Source organism: Neodiprion lecontei, chromosome 5, assembly GCF_021901455.1.
Source record: "Neodiprion lecontei isolate iyNeoLeco1 chromosome 5, iyNeoLeco1.1, whole genome shotgun sequence".
In the NCBI taxonomy this organism is placed as follows: domain Eukaryota; kingdom Metazoa; phylum Arthropoda; class Insecta; order Hymenoptera; family Diprionidae; genus Neodiprion; species Neodiprion lecontei.
In genome coordinates, this window is record NC_060264.1 from 34,928,456 (window position 1) to 34,955,478 (window position 27,023).

Here is a 27,023-nt window from a genome sequence, read left to right on the forward strand (position 1 = left end):
GCATGTAAACATAACATTGTCATTTTACATTGGGTCTGACAGTTTCCCGTAAGAATCAATGTGAAATCACGAAAAATTTAAAAGTAAAATAACTTCGGTATGCTGCAAATAATCGCTTGGAAATTTTATACAGGTGGTTAAAATAAAAGCGAGAACAATTTGTATAATTTTCATTGATCTAACACGATTTTGACCTACACACGGACGGGCTTTCTAAAAAAATTTTATCTCATGATCACTGCACATGATATTTTTGTCGTGATATGCGGCCGGGTTATAAGAAATGAGAAATAAGCAGCATGAGTAAACGAGTTGGTTTTAAATTCTAAATATAAACCCGGAGGTTCCTGGTTATTTCAGAACCGTACACAGAGTACAAGATATGGGTGAAGGCCTACACTTGGAAGAACGAAGGTGAACCATCGGACCACATTATTCACAAGACCGACATCGCCGGTCCATCGGCCCCGAATATACTGAATTTGACTTGCCAAGCACAGGACGTGATTTACTTCCAATGGCAGAGGCCTGGCCTCTTTTGGAACTCGATAGATTTCTACTACATACGATATCGCGTCGAGGGCACCAATGACTTCGAGGAAATCCCGATATCTGCCGACAAAGAGCACCTCGAGAGCGGAGTGAGTATATTCTTAGATCTAACTGATGTCGAGGCGACTCCATAAGGTTTTCGATCATGAATATGTAATCGATTCTGATTCCAGACAACGATTCAAAACCTGTCCATGAACACCGTCTACGAGGTTACAGTTCGCGGTGCAACGCGAAGTGTAATCAATCCCAACGATATAATAGTCGGAGAAAGCTCACCGCGTAGGACGGTGTCGGTTGAACCAAATTGCGACAAAATACCACCATCGATGCGTCGGAGCAGCAAGGAATTCAGCGCTGGTGTTATAGCCGGAATGGTATGCGCCTGCTTCGCCGTGATGCTCGCCATTACATCCTTCGTGCTCTGGAGGTAAGGAGAAAAGACACTCTTCTCCTTCTTGACCGTCATTATCGCCTATGTTCGAGGTCAAATCCTTTAAGTAAATTTCGTACCAACTGTCTAAGAAATACCTATATTGTTATGGAATTATTTTATTGGCCAATGCTACCCTGCTCGGTAACGCCATCGTGTAGGATACAAAAACCACGGGGTTTAGAAGAATGATTCAACGTCACAACAATTAATCTCCACCGATCTAGGGTATTTTGGCGCCGTTGGTACCGAACTTACTCAAGTGCAGTCCAGCGCGAGACACTTTTTTAGAGAAAAAAGCTGCACTCCTAGGCACACCATATATACTCACACCACGGTCCATTTGGACTTTCGGTTAATTTCTTCTTCGAACACCTCTCGGGTACACTTGATTCTGATGATTCCTAACCTAAAGCTCATTGTTCCCTAGCGCCAAACCTGCGAAACTTGAAGCGTAGCACAAACTCAACGAACTGACATCGCCTTGGTAGATCATGCTTTAGAACATAATTGAGGTTGAAGTTAGTAACGTTACTTGAACGATGCATGTTCAGAAAAAATCTTTACTTGGACCCTTAGGGTTTTTTGAAATTCAAGTATCAAATACTAACAAAGAAAACATGTTCATAATTTGAAAAGTCAACTGCCCGAAAATCGTTCTAAAATTGTACAATAACTGTTTTTTCCATGATGTTTCGTTTCGTTACGTTAACGTTCCTACGATTGTACGTCCAACAGGGTGTCCAGTCATCATGGAATTCTCATGGAATTTGATGCCCTTTGGAAAAAACCTAGAAATCTCATGGAATTGCATGTCGTGTCTGGAATCTTGTAAACTTGAGTCTAGGTTCATACAAATTTAGCCAAATCTTAAAAATTGTCGTTAAAACTCTGAACTCCTGGAAAAATTTTGACTATCAATCACACCTGTATCTATCTCGATACTATCAAAAAGAACTAATCTTGTTCATGTTTTTATTGCATTTTCATTCATCGTGTACTTGAAGTCGACCTAGAAAAATCTTAAATTTTATATGGAAAATCTGGAATTCTCATGGAATTACGTTTTGACAAACAACTGGACACCCTGGTCCAAGGCAAAATGCTCAAGGCAATGAGTTCCGTGATAGTCGCGGTTCAAGTTGGAATCCAGACAGCTTACAACTATACTAGACTTATACCAGACCCTCGGAGTGAAGTAATCCCGCAATTACCGAGAATAGATCAAAGTTGTAATACACTGCAAATGATCCGTCTAGTTAAGTACTGAAATGATAAGAAATCGCGAACCATTCCGCTGCCAGAATCGCATGTAACTCCGCGGTGGTAAAAATGACAACTATATTAACGCCAAGGCTTTCCGAAGCTACACGGAACAGGCACAGCGTGTGGGTTTCTCTGCCGAGAGGAGAAGCCGCTTATGTGCCATTGGTAGAATTCACGGAAAGCTTGTACCAATAAAATTGCTCGCTTGGTACTCGCGGACCATTCATGGTCTTGAGAAGTAAACTCTCAGTCTTGGCTTATTGCTCGAAACGTAAAGCTAAGTCAGTCAAGTGGCGTGCCCACGGTGAGTGCAAGTCTTACGATTTTGAACTGCTAGGCTTTAGTCTTCCTTATAGACTGCGGAACACGTAGTTTCGCAGAAACGGAAACGCCCATTCTGCCTGGATTGTTGTCAGTATTTAGAATTTGCGGTACGGTTTACTGATATATGCGAGAATCAGTTCACCTTGGAGGTCACACAACAGACAGACGAATCGACACTAATTAAGGAATTAAGCCCGGATGGCGATGGATTCGAGTTAGCCTGATTAGAATCGTGGAACAAGTGTGTGGGACTTGAGAAAGTGAACCATCAGCTTGCATGGAGAGGAGGGAGGATGCGAGAATACTTGTCCCGAGATCGAGACACCTTTGATTGTATCAAAAACATTCACACATACGTATAAGATAACCGCTCCTTTGCGTTGATACGATAATGTGCTTTTATCTGACAGTGCGATAAGTTCAACCGTGATAAATGCAGTGGTATTTTTTCGTCAGTCCTTACTTATAAGCGAGCTGTAACAGACCCCCGAGACCGTGAGAACTGTATTATCGTCAATAATTATTTACGATGAAACAATTGATGTGAGTTACTTATATTCCTGTTGTTAGAATAAGTAGAATAGAGAAAAGAAATTTCCGTGCTTCTTGACCATCAGCGATGTATGAAATGTAATATAGAGATGCTTGAAAACGTTGGAAAATATTAATTGAACAGGCCATGTCTCAGGCCGATGTTTAGAAAATGCTTTCACACCGCTTACTACTACCTTGACGACCCACCGAGGAACGTTCCCACTCTACAAGACTGGGAGAACACCGAGCAGGATGGGGAACGAACCGCTGTCGCGGTACAGAATTTTGCCCAACACGTTGCGGCCCTGCATGCCGACGGGGATATCGGGTTCAGTAAGGAGTACGAGCTCATTCAATCCGAGACCGGGGATTACACGGTGGAAAATTCACAGTACGCGGAGAACAAGACCAAAAATCGTTACCTGAACATTCTCGCATGTAAGTGTGAAAAATTGATGGTGAAATAGGAATTATCTGCAGACCCTAACGCAAGGTTTAAGGGGGGACTCCGGTGAAATTTTGATAATAGCGAGTTTCCGTCTTTGAAACTTCTAAAAAAGATGTCATCGAAAATTCCTTCCAACACGATTTAGATTATAGTAGTATGTGTTCTAAAAAAAAATTTCAATCTTCTGCGATAAAAGTGTCATTTCTAAAATGAAAAACTCGGTGTTATCGAAACTTCACCGGAGACCCCATTAAATGAATATCCGAATGTAATTGATCAATGAAATAAAAGTTTTTTTTTCTCTGTATGCAGTACTTATACAGTACTATGAGGTATATGGAATATGTTTCCAAAGTTCATATTATCGAATTCATAAAATTTTGGAAATTAGAGACCCTTTGATGAGACGAAATTTGATACAAATTAAGTCATTATTTGCATATCAAACCGGCTCGTTGGATCATTTTGAATTTTGAGAATCTGATATCGCATTCGGGTTTAGCGATCTGAAGAATCTGTGTACTGGAATCCAAGTGTAGTTTTAAAAACTTATTTTCAACGCATCTTTGGTACAAAACGTTCATTTCAATTCAAAGACTTGTTTCTTTGTTTTTTTTTTTTTCAAAACTGCATTTGTCAGAATGGCGTGAAGGATAACTCAATAAGCAATCCTTCGAACGAATTTCAAAAAGTATAAATTGATTCCTTACAGTTTTCTTCAAGGGTTATACCGTAATCGTTGTAACTTTATTTTGCATTCATATATTTTTTTCAATTGAAACAATATCATTTTTCTTTCGATCGCTGCAATTGCTTCAATTTTCTGTATTTTCATTTGAAAGTTGATATTATAAAAAAATCTAAAACAGGCATACTTCGTCTAATTCAAGGATGCCTTTTTGCATCTTCCAAAAAAAAAGTTTTACACTGGACTCCCCCCTTGTAAACACATGGAATAAACCTTTTCAGATGATCATACTCGGGTACAATTGCTATCTTGCGGAGGCGGTCCGCCAAAAAAGGGTCAGGACTATGTTAACGCGAATTACATCGACGGTTGGCAACGCTCTCGAGCTTACATCGGTACTCAAGGTCCATTGCCGCCGACATTCGACGCTTTTTGGCGAATGGTCTGGGAGCAGCGGGTGTCCATCATTGTTATGATAACGAATCTAGTCGAGCGCGGACGTGTAAGTTGATTAATAAACGCATACAAAGTCATTCATATCTTTATCACCTCTGGGGATAAAACGTCCGAGAGCTTACCGCTCATCTATAATTTACTTGCCCCATTTTTCCAGCGAAAATGTGACATGTACTGGCCAAAGGAGGGCACGGAAACTTACGGACACATTCAGGTGACTCTCATGAGAGAAGACATCATGGCCACGTACACCGTTCGCACTCTTCACATTCGACATTTGAAGGTATATGTCTATATAAGAATTTATAGGTTCTAGTAGACGACGTAAACGAAACTACGAAACTGTAATGTTAAAACTCCAAGCAGATTAAGAAGAAGAAAAGCGGCATCAATATGGGGGAGAGGACTGTTCTTCAGTATCACTACACCGGTTGGCCAGATCATGGGGTACCGGATCACCCGCTACCAGTTCTCAGCTTCGTGCGAAAGTCATCGAACGCCAACCCGCCGGATGCTGGTCCGATCATCGTTCATTGCAGGTAAGTTGAAGTTTGAAACTATAGCAGGCCAGTTGTTCAATAGCGAACTTTGATTCTCCACAGCGCCGGAGTCGGTCGCACGGGAACTTACATAGTGATCGACGCGATGTTGAAGCAAGCTAAAAGCAAAGGGGAGATAAACGTGTTTGGATTTTTGAAGCACATTCGAACCCAGCGGAATTTTTTAGTGCAAACCGAAGAACAGTACATATTCATTCACGACGCTCTCCAGGAAGCTATAGAGAGTGGAGAAACTAACATCGAGGCCAACAGCCTGCTTCAGCACGTGCGGGACATGCTGTGTCCGAATAACAACAAGACCGATCCGTGGAACTCGCTTGACGCTCAGTACAAGGTAAGTACATGCATTTACATGAAAAATGTAGCATCGGTTCGACTCGACTTTTCATCTCTCTTTCGCCGTTCACTTACAGCTGGTCACATCATGGAAGCCAAAAGATTTCAATCTAGTCTCGGCCACGAAGCCCTGCAACGCGGTCAAAAATCGGAACATGGAGGCTTTGCCAATTGAAAATGCAAGAGTCCATTTGACTCCGAAGCCTGGAATTGATGGAAGCGATTACATCAATGCTACTTGGCTCGCTGGTGTGTATTGCTCTTCTTGGCTGAATGTTATACAGGCGTGTGGAAGAAAAGTGGTACACAACACATTTCAAACATTCGATGGAATACAATTTAACGTGATCTTTGTTTCAGGATTCCAACGTAACCGGGAGTTCATTTTGACTCAACATCCTATGGAAAACACTATTATGGAATTCTGGCAAATGGTCTGGGACCACAATGCTCAAACAATTGTGATGTTAACGCACTGCGAAGAGGTTTGTCTCATCTTGCAAACGCTTCTTCAAGTATCTCGTTATAGCGGAAAAAAGCAAATCTTAACCCGATTTTCACCGTCAGGACTATCCGGAATTCTGGCCTACCGAGGGTAAGGACTTGGAGTCTGAAACATTTCGAGTGAGACTCTGCGGGATCAAGGAAACAGTGAATGGCGTTGTTTTGCGGGAAGTTGCCGTTCGCTCATTGCAGGACGACTACGAGCTGAGCGCGAGGATTGTCCAAGGTCCTCTAGATCAGGGTGGCCCCTGGCCTCACAACAACAACCCGAAACTATTCGTCAACGTTGTGCAAGATTTTCACCGTGATTATCAGAACGGTCCAATTATCGTGATGGATAGGTAAGAAGAGCGGTTAAAATGGTTGAAGTGGGCACTTTTGAGAGAAACTAAGAATAATTATAACGCGACAGAAAGAACGATGTCACGATTTTCAGTTTCTTTATTGCTCCCATTTCGGCAGATACGGTGGAATCGAGGGTGGGCTCTTCGTCATCCTAACGACGCTGAACAAGCAGCTAGAATTCGAACAAACGGCCGACATTTACATGTCTGCAAAATTGCTCTATATGAAACGGCCGGGAATCTTCAGATCTAAGGTAACATTTACACTTACTTGACAACGCATTTTCACATACGGGCAGGTCAATAATGTGTCGATACAATAATATAACAAAATAGAGGTTTGTGACGTGCAGCCGAAGCTATTCAAATTTCTAAATTTAATAATAAAGTCCCTGTGACACAGACAATTAATTTTAAATCTAGTCACTTACACCTATGGAAACTTCCACACGGGGTTACACAGATTCCAGGCAACTTTGGAATGTTATTACTCTACATAACATTACGTTACGACTGGAACAAAATTCTGAGACAAAATTTAACAATTCAGAAATAGACTCCAATATTAGTTTTAGCAAAAAACGATGGAAGATCTGGGAGAAATTCTTGAAGCAAAAAAAGCAAAACAATACGCAATACGTAGATCGGGTCTCTGAGAGGCCAAAGTTTTTTCTAGTAAGTTACTAGGGTTAAAACGCTAAATTTCAAGTATTAACGTAACACCTGTTTAGTAAAACAATGTCAGAGAAATTACATTATTCTGCAATTTTTTTACTGAAAAATCTATACAGTTTAACCAATTCTAGTGAAAAACGTTGTAAATTAATGGCCTTACAAACCACCTGAGCCATATTTCGTCATCAGCTCGTCAGTTGAGTAAAAAAAAAAACTGATATGTATGTACCTCCATAATAGTATACAGACAATTAATTTATTATCCAACAAGCAATAGAAGAGAGTTCATATACAACAGAGAATTCATTTACGACTAAAATGAGGTATTGTAGTAAAGGGTTCTCAACCTCCAGGGTATATATTCATGTTTTTCGTTATCGTAGGTCAGACGGAGAAAAAAAAATTCACGTTTACATTTCGGCCCTTTGAGGGGGGCCCTTCTCAGAACTGTCAAGTATATTTTTTATTTACAATCAAATTAACTTTCAAATATAATCTGAACGTCAATGCAAAAAAATACAAATCATTGAAGTATACCTACATTAGTAGGAAGGGTTCTCAACCTCCAGACTATACGTATAATAACGTTTTTCAGTGTCGTACATCGAAGAAGATTTTTCTTAATTTAAATTTTACGTATGCAAATATAAGTAAAGAAGGATTTGTATATTCTTTGCTCGCATCGTTACAGTTTGTATTTAAAAATGCTGATTGTAAACAAAATATATTTTCGTTCATGTGAGGAGAGCCCCCCTCAAAGGGTGGAAACGTAAGTGAGAATATTGTTTCTCTAAAATTTCTTCGACCTGCGACAGCGAAAAATGTTATATATATTTACATTAGGTACACGTACAAATGAATTGATAAAAAAACACGGCCAATCAGAACCAAATCATATCCAGGAGAGAACAGCAACGTCATCAACTACAATGGCAATATAATTGAAAACATCAGTACGGTAGTCATGGTACCGAAAGATCCAGACAAATAGAAGTGTTTGTCGACTAATTTTCTCGTAACGATGCTGCAAAGTTTATTTCGTTGTTGCAATTGTTGGATGCAGGTAGACAAGAATAACGAACCTAACCCAGTTATATCGTCATCGTAGTTGACAACCTAGCTATTCTTTCCTGGACATGATTTGGTTCTAATTGAACGTGTTTTTTCTGAATTAATTTTTACGTACGCCTAATGTAAGTATACTTAATGATTTTTCTGTATTTTTTCGCATCGACGTTCCGATTACATTTGAAAGTTAATCTGATTGTAAGAACAAAATATACCTCACAATTCTGAGGACAGACTTCTTAAACCTTCTGTCCGACCAACGGTACCGAAAATAATTAACGAAACGAGGTATTGTTCCTCATATTTGGCAAAGCAGTGTTGATTTGAGGTTAAAAAAAAAAATGGTAGAATAATTCGATCTTCACCACGTTGGTTGTACAACGAAATTTTTTTACCTGAAAGGAGGACTACATCCTGCTGTACCAATGCCTGGAGTCGATGTTGTCACCGAAAACGCAAGCGGAACCGGACCTCTACATGACGGCGAACGGTCACGTGACGTCGATGAGCGAGGGAAACGAGGCGCACCTCCACCACCATCACCACCACCACCAAACAAGCAGAGAAAACTCGATGCAGCACATACCCTCGGAATTTTCGGCGAAGACACCGATCCGGGAGTACACGACGAGCATAGAGATGACCGAATACCCCCCGGAGTACGTCGCCAACAGCGTGAACGAGAGGATTTCGAACCACGTTAACGAGCACGGAGCGTTAACCGGGTCTGTTCGAAACTCGACAGCCGCCGGGGCGAATCCGTTGAGGAATTCAAATATATCGCAGGGCTCGGCTGAGCTCAACGGCTACGTTTCGAACGGCAGCACGCGCGTACCTCCCGAGGGGATGGAATCGACCTGCGTAATCGTACCGCCATGATCCAAAGCCATGGTTCGTTGCCAAGGCGCGACGACTACTCATCGTTCCGAAATGTTGTAACGGACGCTTCGGCTGGCAGGTGTAGATTTTTAAACAAAGAACGCTGTTTCCTCTCCGCGAGAAACAAGTGAAATTATGCTGACGCGTCGGATTCGTCGACGAACGACGAAACTAGAGACAGTCGCGTTGATGGACGCGCACGGCTAGATTTTAAACTCGCGAAGACAACGAACGGCGTCCAATTTTCAGACTGACGATGAAGTGCGCGAGGATTTCCATGAATCCCGCGAAACTTTCTCTGCTATGATCAATGATCGACTGACTGGCCAGGGTTGCCGATGTTTCGCTGTTTCATTGTGCAGCACACCTCGTCGTAACTCGCGAGGATTCTTGCCCGAATGACCAGGCGAAATGGATTCGTTCGACGTTGTTTGACACGAATTGGAAAATGTGCACAACCGTCACGGCGTGTGTATAAACAACTGCAACGTATCGCGACGGAGAAAGACGTGATTCGAGAACGAGATGTTGATATTTCTGGGAATGAATGAATCGACCACGGCAGCCAATCAACCATAAACTGTGAGACTAGAGATTTGGAACTCGTGAAAATATCTTCCGCACAACAACAGTGGACGCTTGGATTGAGAATCGGTTCCGTTGTCGATTGTTTTATCGTGTAAACGAATGTTTAGTAATAACATAGGGAAACTGTCGACATCGATGTATTATACGAACTAAATTCTCGTTTTCGTTTTCTTCTCTCTCGTTGGACGCATAGAAAAAAAAACAAGTATAATGAATACGGAATCGTAAAATTGGACACACGAAAGATTACAAGTAAAGCAAAGTGACGAACTTTCCTGATATACATTGTACCTCTATTTTTACGTCAACTGCATTCTTACAAACTTCATATCGTGGCAACTACGAATATTCGAATTAAGTTGCATACGAATTAACATCGATGAATACACGTAACTTTATCGCGGATCAAAGAACATCAAGTGACTTTTCGTTCCAAGTACCCAATATTATCAAACGAATTGATTCGGAATAGATTCGTGTTCCCTTAGAAGCACTCGAATTCCCAAATTGGTTACAAACTGCACGCCCGTTAACGTCGTGATAGTGAATTGCGTTCCGATTCACCAAGTTGCCAAAGAACAATTAAATCATCAATCGAATTTCAATTGATTGTCATAGTTATAATATGTAATTAATCGTGCGCATCGTTGTAATAATAATTAATCGAATCAATTGTGTTTTTTTTTTTTATTTATTTTTAAAAATTTTTTTCTCAGAGTAATAATTATTAGCTAATTATATTTTCACGGCGATACGCATTAAAAATTTACGTTGAGAGAAAAGCGAAAGAAACGAAAATTAAAGGAAGAAAGAAAGAAGGTTACATGCGTGCACGCAAGCTCTGTGTGTTGTATATAAATATGTACCACGTATCTATATCTGTTTCTCATTCTCTCTCTCTCTCTCTCTCTCTCTATCTCTTTCACTCATTTATATAAATATGTATATAGATTTCTAAGAAAAAAATTCGGGAGCAGCTGCGGTAATCAGCGTGCAAAGTTCTCATCCCAATTATCATACCTACACAGGACGATACGCGTGCAGTTTGTTTGAAGGAAATATGCTGCGCCTGCAGCTGCCGCACTGCAGCCTGTGTATGTACATAAAAATCTATACATACGTCTATATAATATAATTTACGTAGGCCGTCGAATGTATTCATGTATAATAGTGTTTTGTACATACAGTGTGAGTGACTATTATATACATATAAAATAATTTTAAATAAAAGTAATAAATAAATAGTGATAAATTTAAGTCAAAAATTTAGAATGTACGATTGACTACGTACGTTTATTATGTATATGTACATTGTACATACCTATGCATGTATACGTCTAAACTGCTTGGTTACTGTTTTTAAAATTTCAACGATTTTTCATAATCAAATTGCGATTATACTTTTATTTAAAAATTCCTAGTCGGCGTATTATAATAATAATAATAATAACTACAACAACAACAATAATAATAACGGTAATAATAATAACGATAACAATCGTTTTATTGTTACAGAATATTGTACATCGCTATTTATGTTATTAAATTCTTATCAAATTTGTCTCACAATTAATTTTATTTTGTAATAAATTTTTCAACTCTCTTTTCGTTCATAATGAAAACGATTTGATTCTTCGGATTTTTTCAATTTAGCTATGAAAAAAAGATTGTTGTAAAGCTTCTCGTGAAACAATTTCTAATAAAAACAAAGCTGCAAGTGAAGAAGCTTCTATGAAACACAAAAAGAAAATTGAAAAAATTGAAAAAAAATATATAGTAAGATGTAAACACTCTAAAATTCAAACTAAGTTTTGATGTTATTATTAAATTTTTACGGGAGTTTAAAGAAAAATTGATGTAAAATTGTATAACTTATATAACATGTAAGTATGATATACCTAATATGTATAACTTTGATAAATTTAAATGAGATTTAATCTAATCTATGCAATTTGAACGAAATATTTATGGAAAATGAGGCTATATATATATATATTAGACCTGTCCTTAAGAAGGGCAAAATCGAATTTTAATGGTCTTACCCCCCAAATTGGTTCGAAATAATTCAAGAAAAACGTCCGAATTTTAAAAAAATTTTCACTCCATATTTACCCGTGCCTAGGAAGCCTTACTTTTTCCCATAAGATAAGCATTGGTTTTTCGGGATTTTTAATCGTTTTTTTACCGCTGCCGTAATTATCAGCTAAAAAATCGCTGATACCCAGAAAATGTTAACAGTTGTGTTACCTTTTTGTCCAATTTTTTGGAATTCGATACAAGCATTTTTGGGCTACATTTCGGGTATATATATGTAGACCTGGAATGTCTTGAACGGTTTTTTTTTTCTTTCCAAAAGATATTATTATTATCATTGTTATCATTAAATAATCGAGTTCAATTCATGCGGGATTGTATTAATCATCGTAGACTCGATTGTACTTCGCTTTTCTACCAAATCATTGACATCGTCACAACACCGTATTAATTTTCTTCGTTTTATAACGATCTTGAAGTAAATTTTTACTTTTTCAATCGCTCGTAATTGGATACAACAATGAATGTGGGTGGAGGAAAAGTTAATGTCTTTAACAAAACAAGAAAATGCCAAGGTGAAAAAAAAAAAAAATTTACAATTATACATTTCAAGTACCGCCCATGTTCGAAACTCGTTATGAAAGACAACGTATATTGTATATTTTCTATTTGTTGCGAAGCATATGCACATACACACACAAACACATAAATATTACAATAAATCACCGATGCAAAATGCGTAGAGACAGCATTTAATCGAGCCAGTCGAAGAAATAGACTCTCAAATTTTTTTATACGACATTATACTCTACGGCACACGTTATGTTGATTGTTGTAATTACTATATAATAATAGAATAATATATAGAGAAATTAATAACAATGTGAACGTAGCCGTTAATTATTATATAGATAAATGAAGGATATAGAAATTCTATTGTGGTGTCGTCGGTAAGATAATTTCAAATTTTATAACACACAAACATACGTGGATTATAACTTTTCTTGTGTTATAATTCGACAATATTATTTGCTTTCTATTTAAAAATTTTTATTTTTTCTCTTCCTCATCTTTCTACCCATCGTTTACTTGTAATTTTCAAATTTCATTTTACTCACAACGAATCCTCACGCGTCTGTCGTACGACGATTTAGTTATAATCTGCAATTTGAACTACGAATTAAGGATTCAACAAATGGGCATTTAATTTATGAAAATACGTGCATTTCCGGATCGAAGCCTCAGACTAGATTCACGTTCTCATGCATTCCGACATTTACTTCAAACTCAAAATATATTCTCCGGATAATGTGAAGTAGAAAAAAGAAAAAAAAAGAAAAAAAATTACAAAACGTTCACATTATCGAAGAGTTTCCATGTTGATGTCACACTATTCCAGCCGAGGGGAGGTGCTTTCGAAGACTGAAAAACAAAAAAAAAAAAGAAATGAAAAGAAAAAAAATACAGAATTCTTTGCTAATTAATTAAATCAATTACTTATCGTTTTATAAATGTAACATAAAGGAGAGAGAACAACAAAAAAAAAAAAAAACATATATATATATATATATAAAAAGGAACAACAATTTAATATTACGATTCACAAAATCGCTACACTCGCGTTGTGTGTACTTTATATATGAGATAGAAAAAGGAATAACATTATTATAGAAATGAAATTCGAGCACAATTTTAATGCTTGTTGCACGAATTATAATAATATTATGTATAGCTGTCGACTCTCGATATGGTACATAGTAGTTGGTTAAACACATTCGTATCTATGTATAAATCATTAATAATTATAATGATAACAATAGCGACTATAATAATGATGGTACACAACAATGGTAATAGTAATAAAGAAATACAAAATAAAAAGCGAACTGTTTTAATTTACTTCAGTTTATTTATTTGTTTACTTTATTATATAGTGTACTCGCATTATATAACAATGCAACAATTAAATTTAAAAAAAATTCATCTAATAATCAATCAACAGGTAATTGTACTAGAAATAATCGACACTTGTCATTTCGCGTAACGTGACAAATCGGCGAATTATTTATTATTGTTGCTTAACGCAGATATGATTACGTGTAATGTAGAGATTATATATCAATTGTACATATTATATATTACACATATACCGAGGCAATTGACATTTTACTAAAGTGGTTTTCTTTTCTTTTTTTTTTTATCACACCCACGTCGTAGATGCACTTGAAACATTTTTATAACTCGTCGAATAACATAGAATTCCATCATCTGGATGCTCTTCGTGTAGCAGTGAATTATTTATTAACGTCGAAGAGAATTGGTATTTTTCCGTAATTTTCATCTTAGTAAACGAAACAAGAAAATCAATCCCTCCTTCGCGTCATGATGTAATGATGGTCATACGTACTATACTATCGTTATTATATACATACATATATATAAAAATTGTACTGTCATAGTTGCAAAATTTCGTTAGATACATATATATAAATATAAATCATGCATATATACATATTATATAATTTATCGAAAAATATAATTACTAATATACATCACACGTTATATTGAGAAAGAGAAAAAACGAGTGAACGAAAGAAAATTAGTGATTTTAATCAACTAACTGTGTCCATGAAATATTAAGAATTGAATAAAAATGACAAACCAATGTATAGAAAATAATGTTATCTGCAAGGTAAATAGATGTTCATATTAAATACGTGATAGATGATAATTATTAAATGACACATACGCACTCTAATTACTTGCGAATATAGTTCCTCGAAAAATTCTATATTGTAATTCATTCATCATCATTTCTCGCTTTATTAATTCCTTTATTCTGCACTCCCCGATCCATAAGTCTGTTGATATTATTCTGAAGAAAAAAAAAAAGAAAAAATTACGAACGAATACCCAAATCGATATTATATAAATATAAATCTGTGTGTTGTAATATCGTGAATTCGAGGAAATTATTGTAAATTCTGTACGACAGATTTTTGGTCCGAGAGATCAGAAAAATAATAATTTCAAGAACGAGGGCTATCGATAAAAATTAACAATACAAGTGTTTTACGTGTACGTAATATGTAACATAATGGTTGAACGTTACACGGTGTGAATATTTTTTCTTGGCTATGAGAAAAACGAGGTAAATGAAAATGAGACGAGGGATTGATCGCTAACAGATTTAATGTACACCTGGTTTCAAGATTACGAAGGGTTCGAAAAATTTCAAAAATTTCGTGGGAGTGGAAAAGATTTCGAGAGATTTCACAGACTGCAAAGTATTTCAGGAGTGATTAATCCCCTCGAAATGAGATCAAAGAAATCTTTGACGAAAATTTGATATCCCAGCCAGATTTAATATGTAACGTATATTCGTGTGATTTCGAACGCATCGCGATGTGTTAGAAAAAAACGTAATATTTATACCCCATAATACATATAAAATTTAAATGAGTTGGGCTCCAGTGATGAATTATCATCTATACACCAGGATATTATGACTCTTGCGCAAGAAAACAAGTTGTTAAATATATATACATGTATACATATATACATATATATATATATCTACATAATTACTTCATCAAGATGTAATATTTCATTCTACACAGACACACACACGCACATGTCGAATAATCAGTAACGACATTAATTGCAATACGGCTATTTAATTTAGAAAGATAAAAACCATCTCATGATTCTCGTGTTGCGATAATAAACAAGTGAAACCGAGCTACGCGGTATTTTGGCGGAAGAATTTTCAATTGCGATCCGTGTATCAAAAATGTAATCTCAGTCTGAAGTTGACCGAGCATGATACGAAATGAAGTTTGGCCTTTGGCCGTTTGAATCGAACGTCTAAATAGTTGGAAAGAAATCCGCCAGATGGCCATAACGATGATGACACCGTTGAAACAATACTGCGGGCGGAACTTTCTGTGATTGAATCTGTGAACTTTGAACAGCGAAATCGCATGTTGGAAGGGAAAAAAGAAGTGACAAAACGACAAAAAATAAAAAGACAATTCACCGAAGAGAACATTACGCGACCAATTAAAGTTAAGTTTATCGTTAAACCAATAAAGATAGTAAGAAGATAAGAAGGGTGGAAAGAAAGTGAGGGATAAAAACGAGATAGACAAAATATAAACAGACATTTGATATTATATTTAATGTGACGCGTGTGACTGGGTATAATTACCTATATTATAGGGTAGTCCAAATGAACGTGAACAAAGTTTGACCTCGACCCCCACCGAATTACGCTAGACTGTATCGAAAAAAACGATCATTTTTTCTTTTTTTTTTTCTTTTATTGTCAATTTTTTCGATACAGTCTAATATACACGTGAGTTTCAAATGTTGACGTTTTGTCTACAAAGTATGCCTATTGTCTGAGATAATTTAAACTATGCACACATTACATTGTACAGATATCGCATAATATTGAGCGGTGAAACGCATCATTTTTCATAAATTATTACGTATCCGATTAGATGGCGATTTTTCTCTTCATCTTATACGTTAATACATATTCTCTCGAATGCGTATAATACCTAAATATACATATATACTGCCAGTAACATATACATATGTGTATGTATAAAGGCTATCAGAAAGTATATATATATATATATAATTTCAAACTTGTATATATTTGTACTGTACAGTTATAATACTTACGAACAAGCATAAATAGAAATCATATGTCGCTATCGAGAACATATGTAGTATCTATAATGAAAGGCTACGAAATTATAAAAATTCACAAAATCAACGTACAGCTTTAAGTCGAAGCTGTTTTTATTGTACTTCTTAAAAATGTTTCGTTAAACATTTTATACAAAAAAAAAAAAAATATACATATATATATACGTAACGCATGTATTCATATAGTAGGTATAGCGATGCTGTGCCGATAGCTTAGAAAGAAAAATAGAGTAAGCAGTGCTGAAGAGAGAGTGAAAAAATAAACGAGATAACATAAAAATTAAACCAATGCTTGGAATATTGTACGTTTCACAATACGTTACGTACAAACAAATTTTCTTTTTTTTCATGTACGTCAGTCGAAATTACCAAATGTATCTATCTGAATATCAACAATCTATGATATAATACGGTAATATATTTTTTTTTTTCATCTCTTCAACCTATCTTGTTTATTTCTATCTTGGAAAGTGCTTCCAGTCATTCCAAGTGTTATTTATTCATGTAAATAGAGACTGTAAATATAAAATATAAATTTATAGATACATATGAAATTTTATAATAGAATTTTAACTGTCTAATTATTATTAATATACATAGAAAAAGAAGTTAGAAGATAATGCTGGATGTACGTACTATACCTATGTATAGAATTACAGACTTACACATTATCTTGGTAAATATATGTAACATACATCCATGCGCGGATGAAGATAACTATCGATCTAAAGAATGCAGGACTTTATAACGATAACTAATTTTACTGTGAATAATATTAAATATATCTATTATGTGTGTATAATGCGCCGATGTACATGAGATATACATGTGTATGAAATGGTTTTGTCAAATTTTCGGAAGTACGTGAGTATAACTATCGCGAAAATTTGCACATGAGCTTGGAGGCATCGATTTAGCCCTCTTAGTCACAATGGGATTCTCAGCGTCCCAGATGAAAAATTTCCATGTCCAAAAATTGTCGCAGTCTATTAACAACTTGAAATGATCTTTGTTACTTCGTATAATCCCAAAAACCCCCGAGTAACAAGTTTCGACCAGAATCATGGAATTTCGATAGTTTTTTCGATTTTACATCCGCCATCTTTGATCGGCCATCTTGGATTTAGAAGTTATCAAATTCTGACTTCTAATTCGTGATCAGCGACCCCAAAAACTCGCGGGTAATAAATGTCAGGCCAAAATATTGAGTTGAAAAATGTGTGACTGAAAGGGTTAAAACGATTCATGCTTCATCTCCGTGCAACCTTTGTACAAGTCTGTCTCTGTTCTTGAGTGTCTGTACATAATGCTATGCCCAATATCACGCAGCTGTGTGTCGCTTTGAATGTCTCTACTCGTCGACGACATTATAGGCAATAATTTTATCAATCATTAATCTGGCAATGAATTTTGGGACAAATCAAGCGACGCGATAATTACAGACAACTTCACATAGTAGTAAATATAAGAATTAATGCTAAAAAGATAAACGGACAAAACACACACTGGCATAGAAAATTTTGATGTTACGAGACCTTCATTCGTCGAAAAATAAGGTCGACTGTGCGTTCTCTAATTAGTTGTAAACTGATTTTCTGTATATGTTTATAATATATATATATATAATATCATACATAGGGCATCTTATAACGGTTGAGCAATAAAAATTGATGGAAAAACTATATGTGTGGTATCGTTCAAGAGGTTACTGGCTCGTCTGACCCAAATAAAGTCACCCAGGAGTTCGTATTATAACGAATAATTTTTACTAACAAATGGTAGATTCTTGCTTTACTTTAAGTTGGGCGTCTCATTACGAACTAACGCCGGTTGGCGTCGGGCACAGGAGGTTTGTGTCTAACTTTTCCATCGGATCTTGGCCTAACTACTTTACATTTAGGTCACAAAATATGTTTTTATTCGGTGTTCCGTTCTAGTCATACATTAATAATATACACATTTCCAATACACGTTTTAAAACGTTTTATTTCACAAGAATCTGGAAAGATTTTGAATCGAGGAAGACTTTATCGAATTCTCATAATCGTTAGCCGTTGATGATTCCGCCGAGTCCGATCAGTCCGACAGAGTTATTGTTATTTGTCAAACGTAAAGCGACAGAAATCTAAACTGTTTCCCAACCATTTCAAGGAGAGTCGTAAAAAGTTCTATTTCCAAACGGAAATTGCCGTACTAACGCGCAAATATCGTATACGCGGTGCAGCGAAGCAAGGTAGCGTAATTTTCCGATGCATCGATACGGCTCCGAAATCGATCCTCGAGCGATTCTCATCTAGATATAGGTAGGTATGTATAATGAACATGCCTACGCACTCAAGTCTGTTTTCACTCTGTTTGCGGAATCGACGTAATCTATTTGGCCGAGAACGTGCATCAATTAAGGGTAAGTGCCATGCCTGAAGTGCGTGTCAGGGTGTGTTTAATAATAGGCAAATATATCCAAGCATGTGGTCCAAAGTTCAACAGGTTACTGTCGTGCGCTGGCATTATACGTAGGTGCTGTCAAATTGAAAAACTTTGCTCGTGAACAACTGACAGTTACGCAAGTATTGATTGCAATTCACAGCACATGGAGTCGAGGGATTAACCCTTTCAGCGTCCCGACTCAAAAATTGCCATGTCCTAACCTTATCAGAGTTTATTTACAACTTCGAATGATCTTCGTTACTTCGTATAAACCCTTTTTGGGTTTTTCCCCCCGAGTAACAAGTTTCGGCCAGAATCATTGAATTTTTTTACTTTTTTCGATCTTACATCCGCCATCTTGGGTTTATAAATGATCAAATTCTGGCTTCAGGTTCGTAATCAGCGACCCGAAAAATCCCCGAGTAAAAAAATTCAAGCCAAAATATTGAGTTGAATAATGTGTGACGATCAACGATTCTATTATTAAACACGTACTTGTTAGGAGTGCTGAAATGGTTTTAATAAAGCACACTTCATCGAGTCCTTCGATCTATCACATCACTGATTACGTGTACAATTTTGTGTTGATCATTTCCAGTCTTATTTTCAGGTATTATCTTCGTAGGGCCCAGTGACGAAGTTATCAAGCCTACGTTATCCTTGACTTTGCATGATTTGTGATGTTATTACCTGTGAAATTTTCAAGTTAGCTGAAACCTAACGAAGATGATCCATCAAATTTTGAAGATTGTCATGAAACTTTTATAGCAAATAAAATTCGGGCACTTTATGATCTGTTTGAATATCGGTCATCAAATCAAGTTGATTTTCCGGGACAACATTGTAAAGCTTACGTGACCTGCGACATCCAACTCACCAATCGATACTAGCCAATGTGTGAAAAGGTTTACGACTGTTCGGATGGATTCTGATTGTCACCCTCTCTTCAGAATTTCTGCATTTCTGCGTACGTCGATGTTACGCCACTCGACTCTGAGCTGTTCAGTAGTATAGTATCCGGTATTGGCACTGCAAAGGTTCGAGTAAAGACCACTTGCGCCGTACGGTGTGAGTTCATTTCACTGTCAGTAAAGACAATATGAAGTGGAAAACGGGTTACCCGATATCTTTGATGTTGATTTATTACTTGGCAAAATTTGCTGGACTTGCGTCATTCACCCTAAGGAAGAACATTATTTACCCGTCCACACTTCCGGGGAGACTGTATCCGTTCGTCTTTGCTACCTGTAATTTACTCGTGTCATTCATAACGACTTACAGAATTATGAAGTCTGTTGAAGGGGATTCGACAACGATAGATAGAAACGTCCAGCTGGTGTACTATTTTGGGAAACGTCTGTGTACGTTTTCCGCTCTGATCACGTTTCTAAGTATGCACAAAGATACCATTGAAGTAATGAACAAGTTGTGCATCGTTAGCAACAAGCTCAAGATTCTTGGGATCCAGGAAGATCACAGCAGATTTTTCAACAACCTCTTTGTGGTGATCACAACCGTCAACATTGTCAACTGTGCAATAACGCAAATTATAACTCTTCTGAGTATGGAGCAATCAATTGTCGTAACCGTCCAAAATCACATCAGCCGATTCACTGATTTGAATGTGATATTAAGCTTTTGCTGTATCCTTCTCTGCATCAAACATCGTTTTTCATTAATGAACGAAAGATTGTACGTATTGTTTCAAGCTTTACATCCCTACGGATTTTCCAGCAGTTTTTACAGAACCTCAGTGATTAATTCGAGACAAATTTCCCGCGACGTCAACCGATCAAGCAGTACAGCTGTAGTTTCTGCTGGCGTTCAAAACATTCGGATTGCCGCAACATTGCACTTGGAACTCTGCGACCTGTTGGAACGTACAACTCGTATATTTGCCGGCCCAATACTTGTATTCATCGTAAAATCCTTCTTCACTATCGTTTTAGGCAGTTACTGGATGTACAAAACTTGTATGAGTTTAAACCAAACCATGTTGGAGAAATTTTCAGTATTCTCTGTGAGGGCCTTCATCTTGGTGCCCGCACTTCGAATGTTGGTTATCATTACTGAACTGTTCGTCATCGCCCATGCAGGTGCTACAACTTCGGAACAGGTATGATTCGTACGAACGAATGATGAGTCTTGATGTACACAAATAAATACAATTAGTAACAATCGTGGTTAGTACTTCAAAAATGTCGGTAACTGACATTGAAACGTAGCTGTAGATATAAATAATACAGCACTAATCTGACCTTATCCCTTCTTCAGGGAGAAGCTACCAAAGCCCTGTTGTCGAAAGTGTGGATGGATTTTCAACCATTGGAATTAGCAGAGAAGGTTAGTATATTTTAGTTCAACTATAACCTGCTAATTTATGCATCTGATTGATAATCGGAATGCATTGATTGACATTAACTATTGCAGTTTCTCATGTTTTCTACTCAACTGTTGCACAAATCACCTGCTATATTTATTTGCGGATTGACACCGGTGGACTATTCTTACCTGTTCAAGGTATGACTAATCAGCTGACTTGAATCGCAATTTATATTGCAAAATAGACAACGTCGTCTTGTAAGTTTCAAAGTTGTACTTGGTCAGTAAAATCCACAGTATAAGTACCGTGATATTTCTGTGTAGATATTCTGCACCGCTCTGCCATACATCATCATAATGATACAACTAGATACAACGGGATAGTAATTAGATTAATCGAAGATGCTTCAAAGAAGTGGGGAATGTTATTGCGCGTAAGTATTTGCAAAAGTAAAACAGCTCGAATGCAAGTCTGTATGTGTGAACGTCTTGTGTCATTGTTATCAAATGAGGAACGAAGAGACTTTGACTTTTAGTAAATTTTGACAGCTAACTCGATGATCGACTTCCATGTTTCATGTTAAGGCATGAAGTCATTGAAATATGCATGGCTACATTTATTGATACGTTCATCGTACTAGATGTTTCCGGAAAAGTTATGAAAATTGCTGTTCCACTGTTACCCAATAGTTACTCAGGTAAAGTAACCATAGTCAGGTGGCACGACATATGTATGCTCTATAACTCTACGAGAATGCTCACTCATTCCATAATCAATAAAAATGTCATTGGACTGTCAACACTACAAATACTACAGAAATATGCAATGTATTACCACAACGATCGGCACGTGATAAAATGGTAGAACGCGCATAGTATTCGCCATCGATTTTGCAAATCAATATTGAGGTTTGCTGAAGTGAGTTTACGACTCAAGACTTGATTATGATTATCAGTCGGTACGATAACGTAATGAGAACGCCTTTATGGGTACCATTCTGCTGTTCAAATTATCCTGCATTCAGTACCGTCTTAGCTTTCTCTGAGAGCGAATGTTTTACGTTGTCGGTAATAGTTTTTTTTTTCCAGCATGTATAGTACTTCCAACGCCAGGCGTATAGACTGGACGTTGCGTTCACAGAAAATACCGATGATGCTGTATTACGTGGCAAAAACTATGGGACTAGCACCATTCACTTTAAAAAGCCACAAATTTTATCCACCGATCCGTCTGGTTAAGGCATATTTGGTTTTTCTCGCTATGCTTCATTCAATAGCAGCTTTAACAACTTGTCTATGGGCCGGTTCCAAATCATCTCCTTCAAAAATCACCACGCAAGTCAGTGTATTGTCACACTTCATAGCTCTGATGACTCCAGCCGTCATCGTGTTTGTAGGTCTGTATGTGCACAAAAAGATCATTTTGCTCATGAACAAAGTGTACAGCATCTGCAACGAGCTAGAAATTGTGAGCACTATCAACGATGATGGAAAATATTTTAAAAACCTTTTCACTACCTTCGCTATGGCAACTATCATCGTTGGTATATTTTCTATCACCGACTGCATCCTGCAACCCTACTGGACGATTTCTATTTCTATTGCTCATGGTCTTCAGCAATGTATTCGTTTCAACGTGGTTCTAATCTATGCTGGAATCCTTCTTTGCATCCGTCAACGTTTTGAAACGTTAAACAAAAAACTGTACGCCTTATTTCAACCAACTCGCTGCTTCACTCCACACATTTATTTGTCGCATTTTGTCGCGAGAAGAAGACAATGTGAGGATCAAAATCAATCAAGCAGGCAGGATTCCATCGTCATTCAGCGCATTCGAAAAATCGAAGCATTACACATGGAGCTATGTGATTTGGTAGAACAGACGAATCAGGTATTCGGCATCCCCATTCTCTCCATTAGTTTGCAATATTACATAGGATTCGTCGTATTCTTTTATTGGATCTATTACTTTGTCATAATGACGTCTAACGAGTCCAGTTACTCGGGACAACTTGACGACGATGCTTACCTGAAGAAATTCTCAATCACAAACACGATCGCAGCGTGTACCCTTATGAGATTAGTTGTTCCAATTGCTGAGATTCTCATGATCGCATATGCGTCTGCAACAACTCGCAAACAAGTAAGATTGGATGAAGCTTAATTCATAATAGTTGAACATCGTTTGCAAGTGGTGTTCGTCTGGAGCATAATTCGATTGTTGAATATCGCTAATCGATCAATCGTTTGGAATAATTGGTCAATCAGACATCAAGTCAAATCATTCAAGAATGTAGTGGTAAATTAAAACATTACTTTCAAATATGCATTCTCAACTCCACAGGCAAACTCCACCAAAGATGCAATGCTCAGAATGTGCAACGACTTCATACCGGAGAAATTTGAGGATGAGGTACGATCAGAATTACTAAGGGACCATCATTCACGGGGGAATCAAAACAGTGATGCTATAATCCACTAATTATCGCATTCTCTATTACAGTTCTACATGTTTTCTCTTCAACTGTTACACAAACCACTCACTATGTCTATATTTGATTTCTTGGATTTGGGATATGCGTACCCGTTCGAGGTAAGACTTCAGATTATCACATTGATACTAAGGGGCACAACATTTACCAAGAAAACATTCTGCTATAGGATTAGTCTGATTTCTTTTGAAGGTGTCCATCATTTTTAAATAAATTCATACACGAATTATGGTTAGTTTGGAAATATGCCGAGTATGACAAATGAATGGTAACATGTAGAATGAATAAAATTTTTCTGTTTCCAGATTGCATGCACCGTTGCAATGTACCTGATCGTTCTAATACAACTAGCTTCGGATTGATCAAACTCCCTTTAAAGGCAGCTAATTCAACAGAATATAAAGCAAATTATTTATTACATATGCGCAAGCAATTTCGAATAATGAAAAACTTAAGTAGATAAGCTTTCCTTCGTGTCTCTCTTGAAACACAAGAATACAGACCAATAAGTCCAAAATAATCCGATGAAGATTCTGCGTTGTCAGAATGGTGCATATGCAACATGTTGCAACACTTATTGTTAGTTTGAATAGCTTATAGTCTTATACTCTACATAGGGCACGTAAAACAAAAATAAACCGCTACCCGATTGAATGTGAAAAAATCGAATGCCTTGGCATAGACGCAAGATTTATCAGAAAGTGCAAATAACATATGAATTCTAGATTCGTATAGACATACCTGCAGAACATGTTGCGCAAATAAATCCTGTTCCTTTGTATGTTTCAATCCTTGCGTGCGACTAGTATTTACCTATTTTAGTCAGCTTTACTTGTAGTTTGACTAAATGTGGAAACAAATAAAGTGTGAAAATATAAAGCAAAAAATTTCCATCTCGCCATTTTTCTACAGCTAAAAGTTGACAATTGATTGACTGTAAGGTGCAGTATGCAAGTCGCACACACACGTTAGCACCGTTTGAAGCTTATTCTGCAAATTGCCGAGCTGATCCGTACCAAGCCGATTGTTTGTTTGGTTATTTAACGAAAAATTGACAAGAGAAACATATTAATTTTGAGGTTAGAGTGTGATTCAAACGTGAAAACAAATTTCTTCTATAAAAGTTCAGTATCAAACTAAAGTTTTTTGTCTTATGTCATATTATTTTCACAATTTTTTTAAGCGAAGTATGAAGTATTTGTGACAATCAAATTCGCAAAATATTCGAACGATTTTTGCTAATGCAAATGCGAATGCAAATGTTAAGAAATATGCGAATATTCGTTACATCACTAGTACAAGTCTATGCTACGCACACTCTTGGTGGGACTAGGGGTCAAAGGTATACATGTACCACTGCTTGTACCTAACCTAATATAACCTAACTTTTGGTAACCCAAGTCAACCTAACCTAATCTGAACTCAGTAATGTAAGAGATAATAGATACGCCGTGAATACGGACCGTCAATCAAAAGTAAGTGGATGAATTTCCCAGGATAGTGTGTTTGTCAATATGTAATAGGTTTGCGCACACTTAATCAAAAGTCAACAGATTCTATAAGAGTGATAAAAAAATAAACGCTCACAAATAGTAATAGAAACAGGAAATCAGAATGATAGATTCATCGGAGTTTTATTAAAAGTTAAGTAGCAACATAATTGTTTCTTCTATTCGATTATTTAATAATTAAAATTCCAGCTCAAATCGTTTTATCAGAAATTTTTATATTTGTAGGTTATGATTGCCCATGAACAGCCTACAGACTTTAAAATACGTATTCTTCTCAATGACCTGTCTGGCTGCGATAGCCGTTATCGCAGTCTTGATGTCTGAGAAAATTGACGATACTAAGGGGACAGAACACCTTTCTATTTTCACCGATGAGGTGACCACTTGCTATGAAGACCAACCAATTCGTGATGATAAAGGAAATATCTCGGGGAATACCAACATACCGATCATATACTTTGTCACACCAACATATCCTAGGCGAGAACAAATTCCAGAGCTAACAAGACTGGGGCAAACGCTGATGCACGTTAAAGACCTTCATTGGATAGTAGCCGATGACAATAGAGAGTGCAATCCGTCTCTTGTCAAACTGCTCAGGAAATTTGGTAATTATAAACTTGACAACAATTATGAATTTCAATATCCGATTATGATCAACAACTCAAATCTCCAATACCCAGGTATCCCACTCACAGTCATGGCTAGTCCGATGGCCAAGAGGTTCTGGAGCGATGAAAAAATGAAAATGCCAAGGGGGGTCGCCAATCGGCGAGCTGCTCTAGCTTGGATTCGAAATAATGTAAAAAGTGGGGTTTTATACTTTGGCGATGACGACAATACTTTCGATTTGGAACTTTTTGATCAAATACGGTACACTAAAAAAGTTTCCATGCTGCCAGTCGGTTTGATTGGAGACTTTGGAGTGAGTTCGCCAGTCGTTAAGAAGGTAACAACTATCATAAATCTGTACTTTTTATTGCCTGTTACAATTTTGGACTGTTATCATCGCAGCAATCAAAGTTCTTGACATTCTTAAGGGCAAAGTGATTGGCTTCTTCGACTCGTGGTCGGCCGATAGAGAATTCCCAATTGATATGGCCGGATTTGCAGTGTCCGTAGAGTTCTTGAACAAATCACCAGAAGCCACCATGCCGTACAAAGTGGGTTACGAAGAGGACATGTTTCTCAAAAGTTTGGGACTCCACGTTGAAGATATAGAACCAGTTGCTGAAAATTGCACAAAGGTTAGAAGATCATTACAGCAATAATTCTCATGAGCCTAATAAAGATAAGAGATGAAGAATTAAGTAACTGAGGGATCGAACTCTTATAGATTCTAGTTTGGCACACGCAAACGATCCAAAAACCTGTAGCTAACTTGCGACTGAAGTATGAGCAATCGGGCACATCATTAGATAAACTACTTAACGAATTGTACACGTATGGAATAGCATCTCGTAATTATGAAAAAGGTGAGTAACAACTGCGTTTCAAATAAGTTGATGCTGCACAATCAGATATACTCTGAATTCACATACTTTTCTGTGTACAATCTTTAAGGAGTCAAGACTTACTACACAAGTGGAAGAATTCGAACAGGAGTCTGAAGAAACGAACAAAATTCATCTACCAGCAATATCTGATGGGTGTTCCTACTATAATTAAGCTGACACAGTGTAGATCTGTTTATAAAGGTAAAATGCTAGGCATTACCAACGCGTAAGCTGAATTTGACATACCTAGTAAGAAATACCATTGTAGATAATGTAGATAAAAGTTACCTACAGGGCATCAGCAGTACGTTCGACTAAATCTATAATCTTATCGACGAAGGTGCTCCGTCAAGATTATAAATCAATT

General features: G+C 37.0%; 3 protein-coding genes and 2 long non-coding RNA genes across 11 annotated transcripts in view; 3 read left to right on the forward strand and 2 right to left on the reverse strand.

The window, feature by feature from the left end:
* Nucleotides 1–13,219, forward strand: part of LOC107219709 (tyrosine-protein phosphatase 99A) — a 330,930-nt gene extending 317,711 nt beyond the window's left edge. For 2 of the 4 annotated variants that reach the window (XM_046739670.1, XM_046739672.1), the window contains 12 exons: nt 361–641; nt 726–982; nt 3,252–3,547; nt 4,527–4,747; nt 4,859–4,984; nt 5,065–5,240; nt 5,304–5,595; nt 5,675–5,846; nt 5,958–6,082; nt 6,165–6,442; nt 6,564–6,699; nt 8,591–13,219. In XM_046739670.1, coding sequence (XP_046595626.1) covers nt 361–641; nt 726–982; nt 3,252–3,547; nt 4,527–4,747; nt 4,859–4,984; nt 5,065–5,240; nt 5,304–5,595; nt 5,675–5,846; nt 5,958–6,082; nt 6,165–6,442; nt 6,564–6,699; nt 8,591–9,067 — 2,837 coding nt within the window. In that variant the 3' untranslated portion in view covers nt 9,068–13,219. The remainder of the gene's footprint in view (nt 1–360; nt 642–725; nt 983–3,251; nt 3,548–4,526; nt 4,748–4,858; nt 4,985–5,064; nt 5,241–5,303; nt 5,596–5,674; nt 5,847–5,957; nt 6,083–6,164; nt 6,443–6,563; nt 6,700–8,590) is intronic. The other 2 variants (XM_015658025.2, XM_046739671.1) reach the window with 2 other exon arrangements.
* Nucleotides 13,220–14,254: 1,035 nt separating this feature from the next.
* On the reverse strand, nt 14,255–20,512 carry LOC124294477. Of its 2 annotated transcripts, none has more exons than XR_006904356.1 (4): nt 20,037–20,512; nt 19,713–19,917; nt 19,331–19,525; nt 14,255–14,564 (listed from the first exon to the last, which is right to left on the reverse strand). It is a non-coding gene; the product is annotated as an uncharacterized LOC124294477 (long non-coding RNA). The 2 variants fall into 2 exon arrangements; XR_006904355.1 differs by having other exon boundaries at nt 19,713–19,864; nt 19,956–20,512.
* A 1-nt stretch (nt 20,513) lies between these two features.
* LOC124294433 lies at nt 20,514–23,639 on the forward strand. The gene is made up of 4 exons (XM_046739415.1): nt 20,514–20,951; nt 21,110–21,178; nt 22,299–23,300; nt 23,502–23,639. The coding sequence occupies exons 1-4, from the start codon at nt 20,514–20,516 to the stop codon at nt 23,637–23,639; spliced, it is 1,647 nt and encodes a 548-aa protein (XP_046595371.1).
* A 1,220-nt stretch (nt 23,640–24,859) lies between these two features.
* On the forward strand, nt 24,860–26,963 carry LOC107219715 (galactosylgalactosylxylosylprotein 3-beta-glucuronosyltransferase S). Of its 3 annotated transcripts, none has more exons than XM_046739687.1 (6): nt 24,860–24,991; nt 25,386–25,768; nt 25,844–26,109; nt 26,201–26,407; nt 26,497–26,635; nt 26,724–26,963. In XM_046739687.1, the coding sequence occupies exons 2-6, from the start codon at nt 25,399–25,401 to the stop codon at nt 26,768–26,770; spliced, it is 1,029 nt and encodes a 342-aa protein (XP_046595643.1). In that variant the 5' UTR covers nt 24,860–24,991; nt 25,386–25,398; the 3' UTR covers nt 26,771–26,963. The 3 variants fall into 3 exon arrangements, with proteins under 3 accessions (XP_046595643.1, XP_015513521.1, XP_015513522.1); XM_015658035.2 differs by having other exon boundaries at nt 24,985–25,124; XM_015658036.2 differs by lacking the exon at nt 24,860–24,991 and adding an exon at nt 25,132–25,292.
* On the reverse strand, nt 26,118–27,019 carry LOC124294478. Its single transcript, XR_006904357.1, has 2 exons — nt 26,903–27,019; nt 26,118–26,390 (listed from the first exon to the last, which is right to left on the reverse strand). It is a non-coding gene; the product is annotated as an uncharacterized LOC124294478 (long non-coding RNA).
* Nucleotides 27,020–27,023: the final 4 nt, after the last annotated feature.

Bases quoted from the DNA above. Each gene is read 5' to 3' on its own strand.
- LOC124294433 (XM_046739415.1), top strand. From the start codon at position 20,514: ATGAACGAAAGATTGTACGTATTGTTTCAAGCTTTACATCCCTACGGA. The intron at 20,952-21,109 runs GTATGATTCGTA...TCCCTTCTTCAG, and splicing joins GTGCTACAACTTCGGAACAG to GGAGAAGCTACCAAAGCCCT. The intron at 23,301-23,501 runs GTAAGATTGGAT...TCAACTCCACAG, and splicing joins CTGCAACAACTCGCAAACAA to GCAAACTCCACCAAAGATGC.
- LOC107219715 (XM_046739687.1), top strand. From the start codon at position 25,399: ATGAACAGCCTACAGACTTTAAAATACGTATTCTTCTCAATGACCTGT. The intron at 26,110-26,200 runs GTAACAACTATC...GACATTCTTAAG, and splicing joins GTTCGCCAGTCGTTAAGAAG to GGCAAAGTGATTGGCTTCTT. The intron at 26,408-26,496 runs GTTAGAAGATCA...GAACTCTTATAG, and splicing joins TTGCTGAAAATTGCACAAAG to ATTCTAGTTTGGCACACGCA.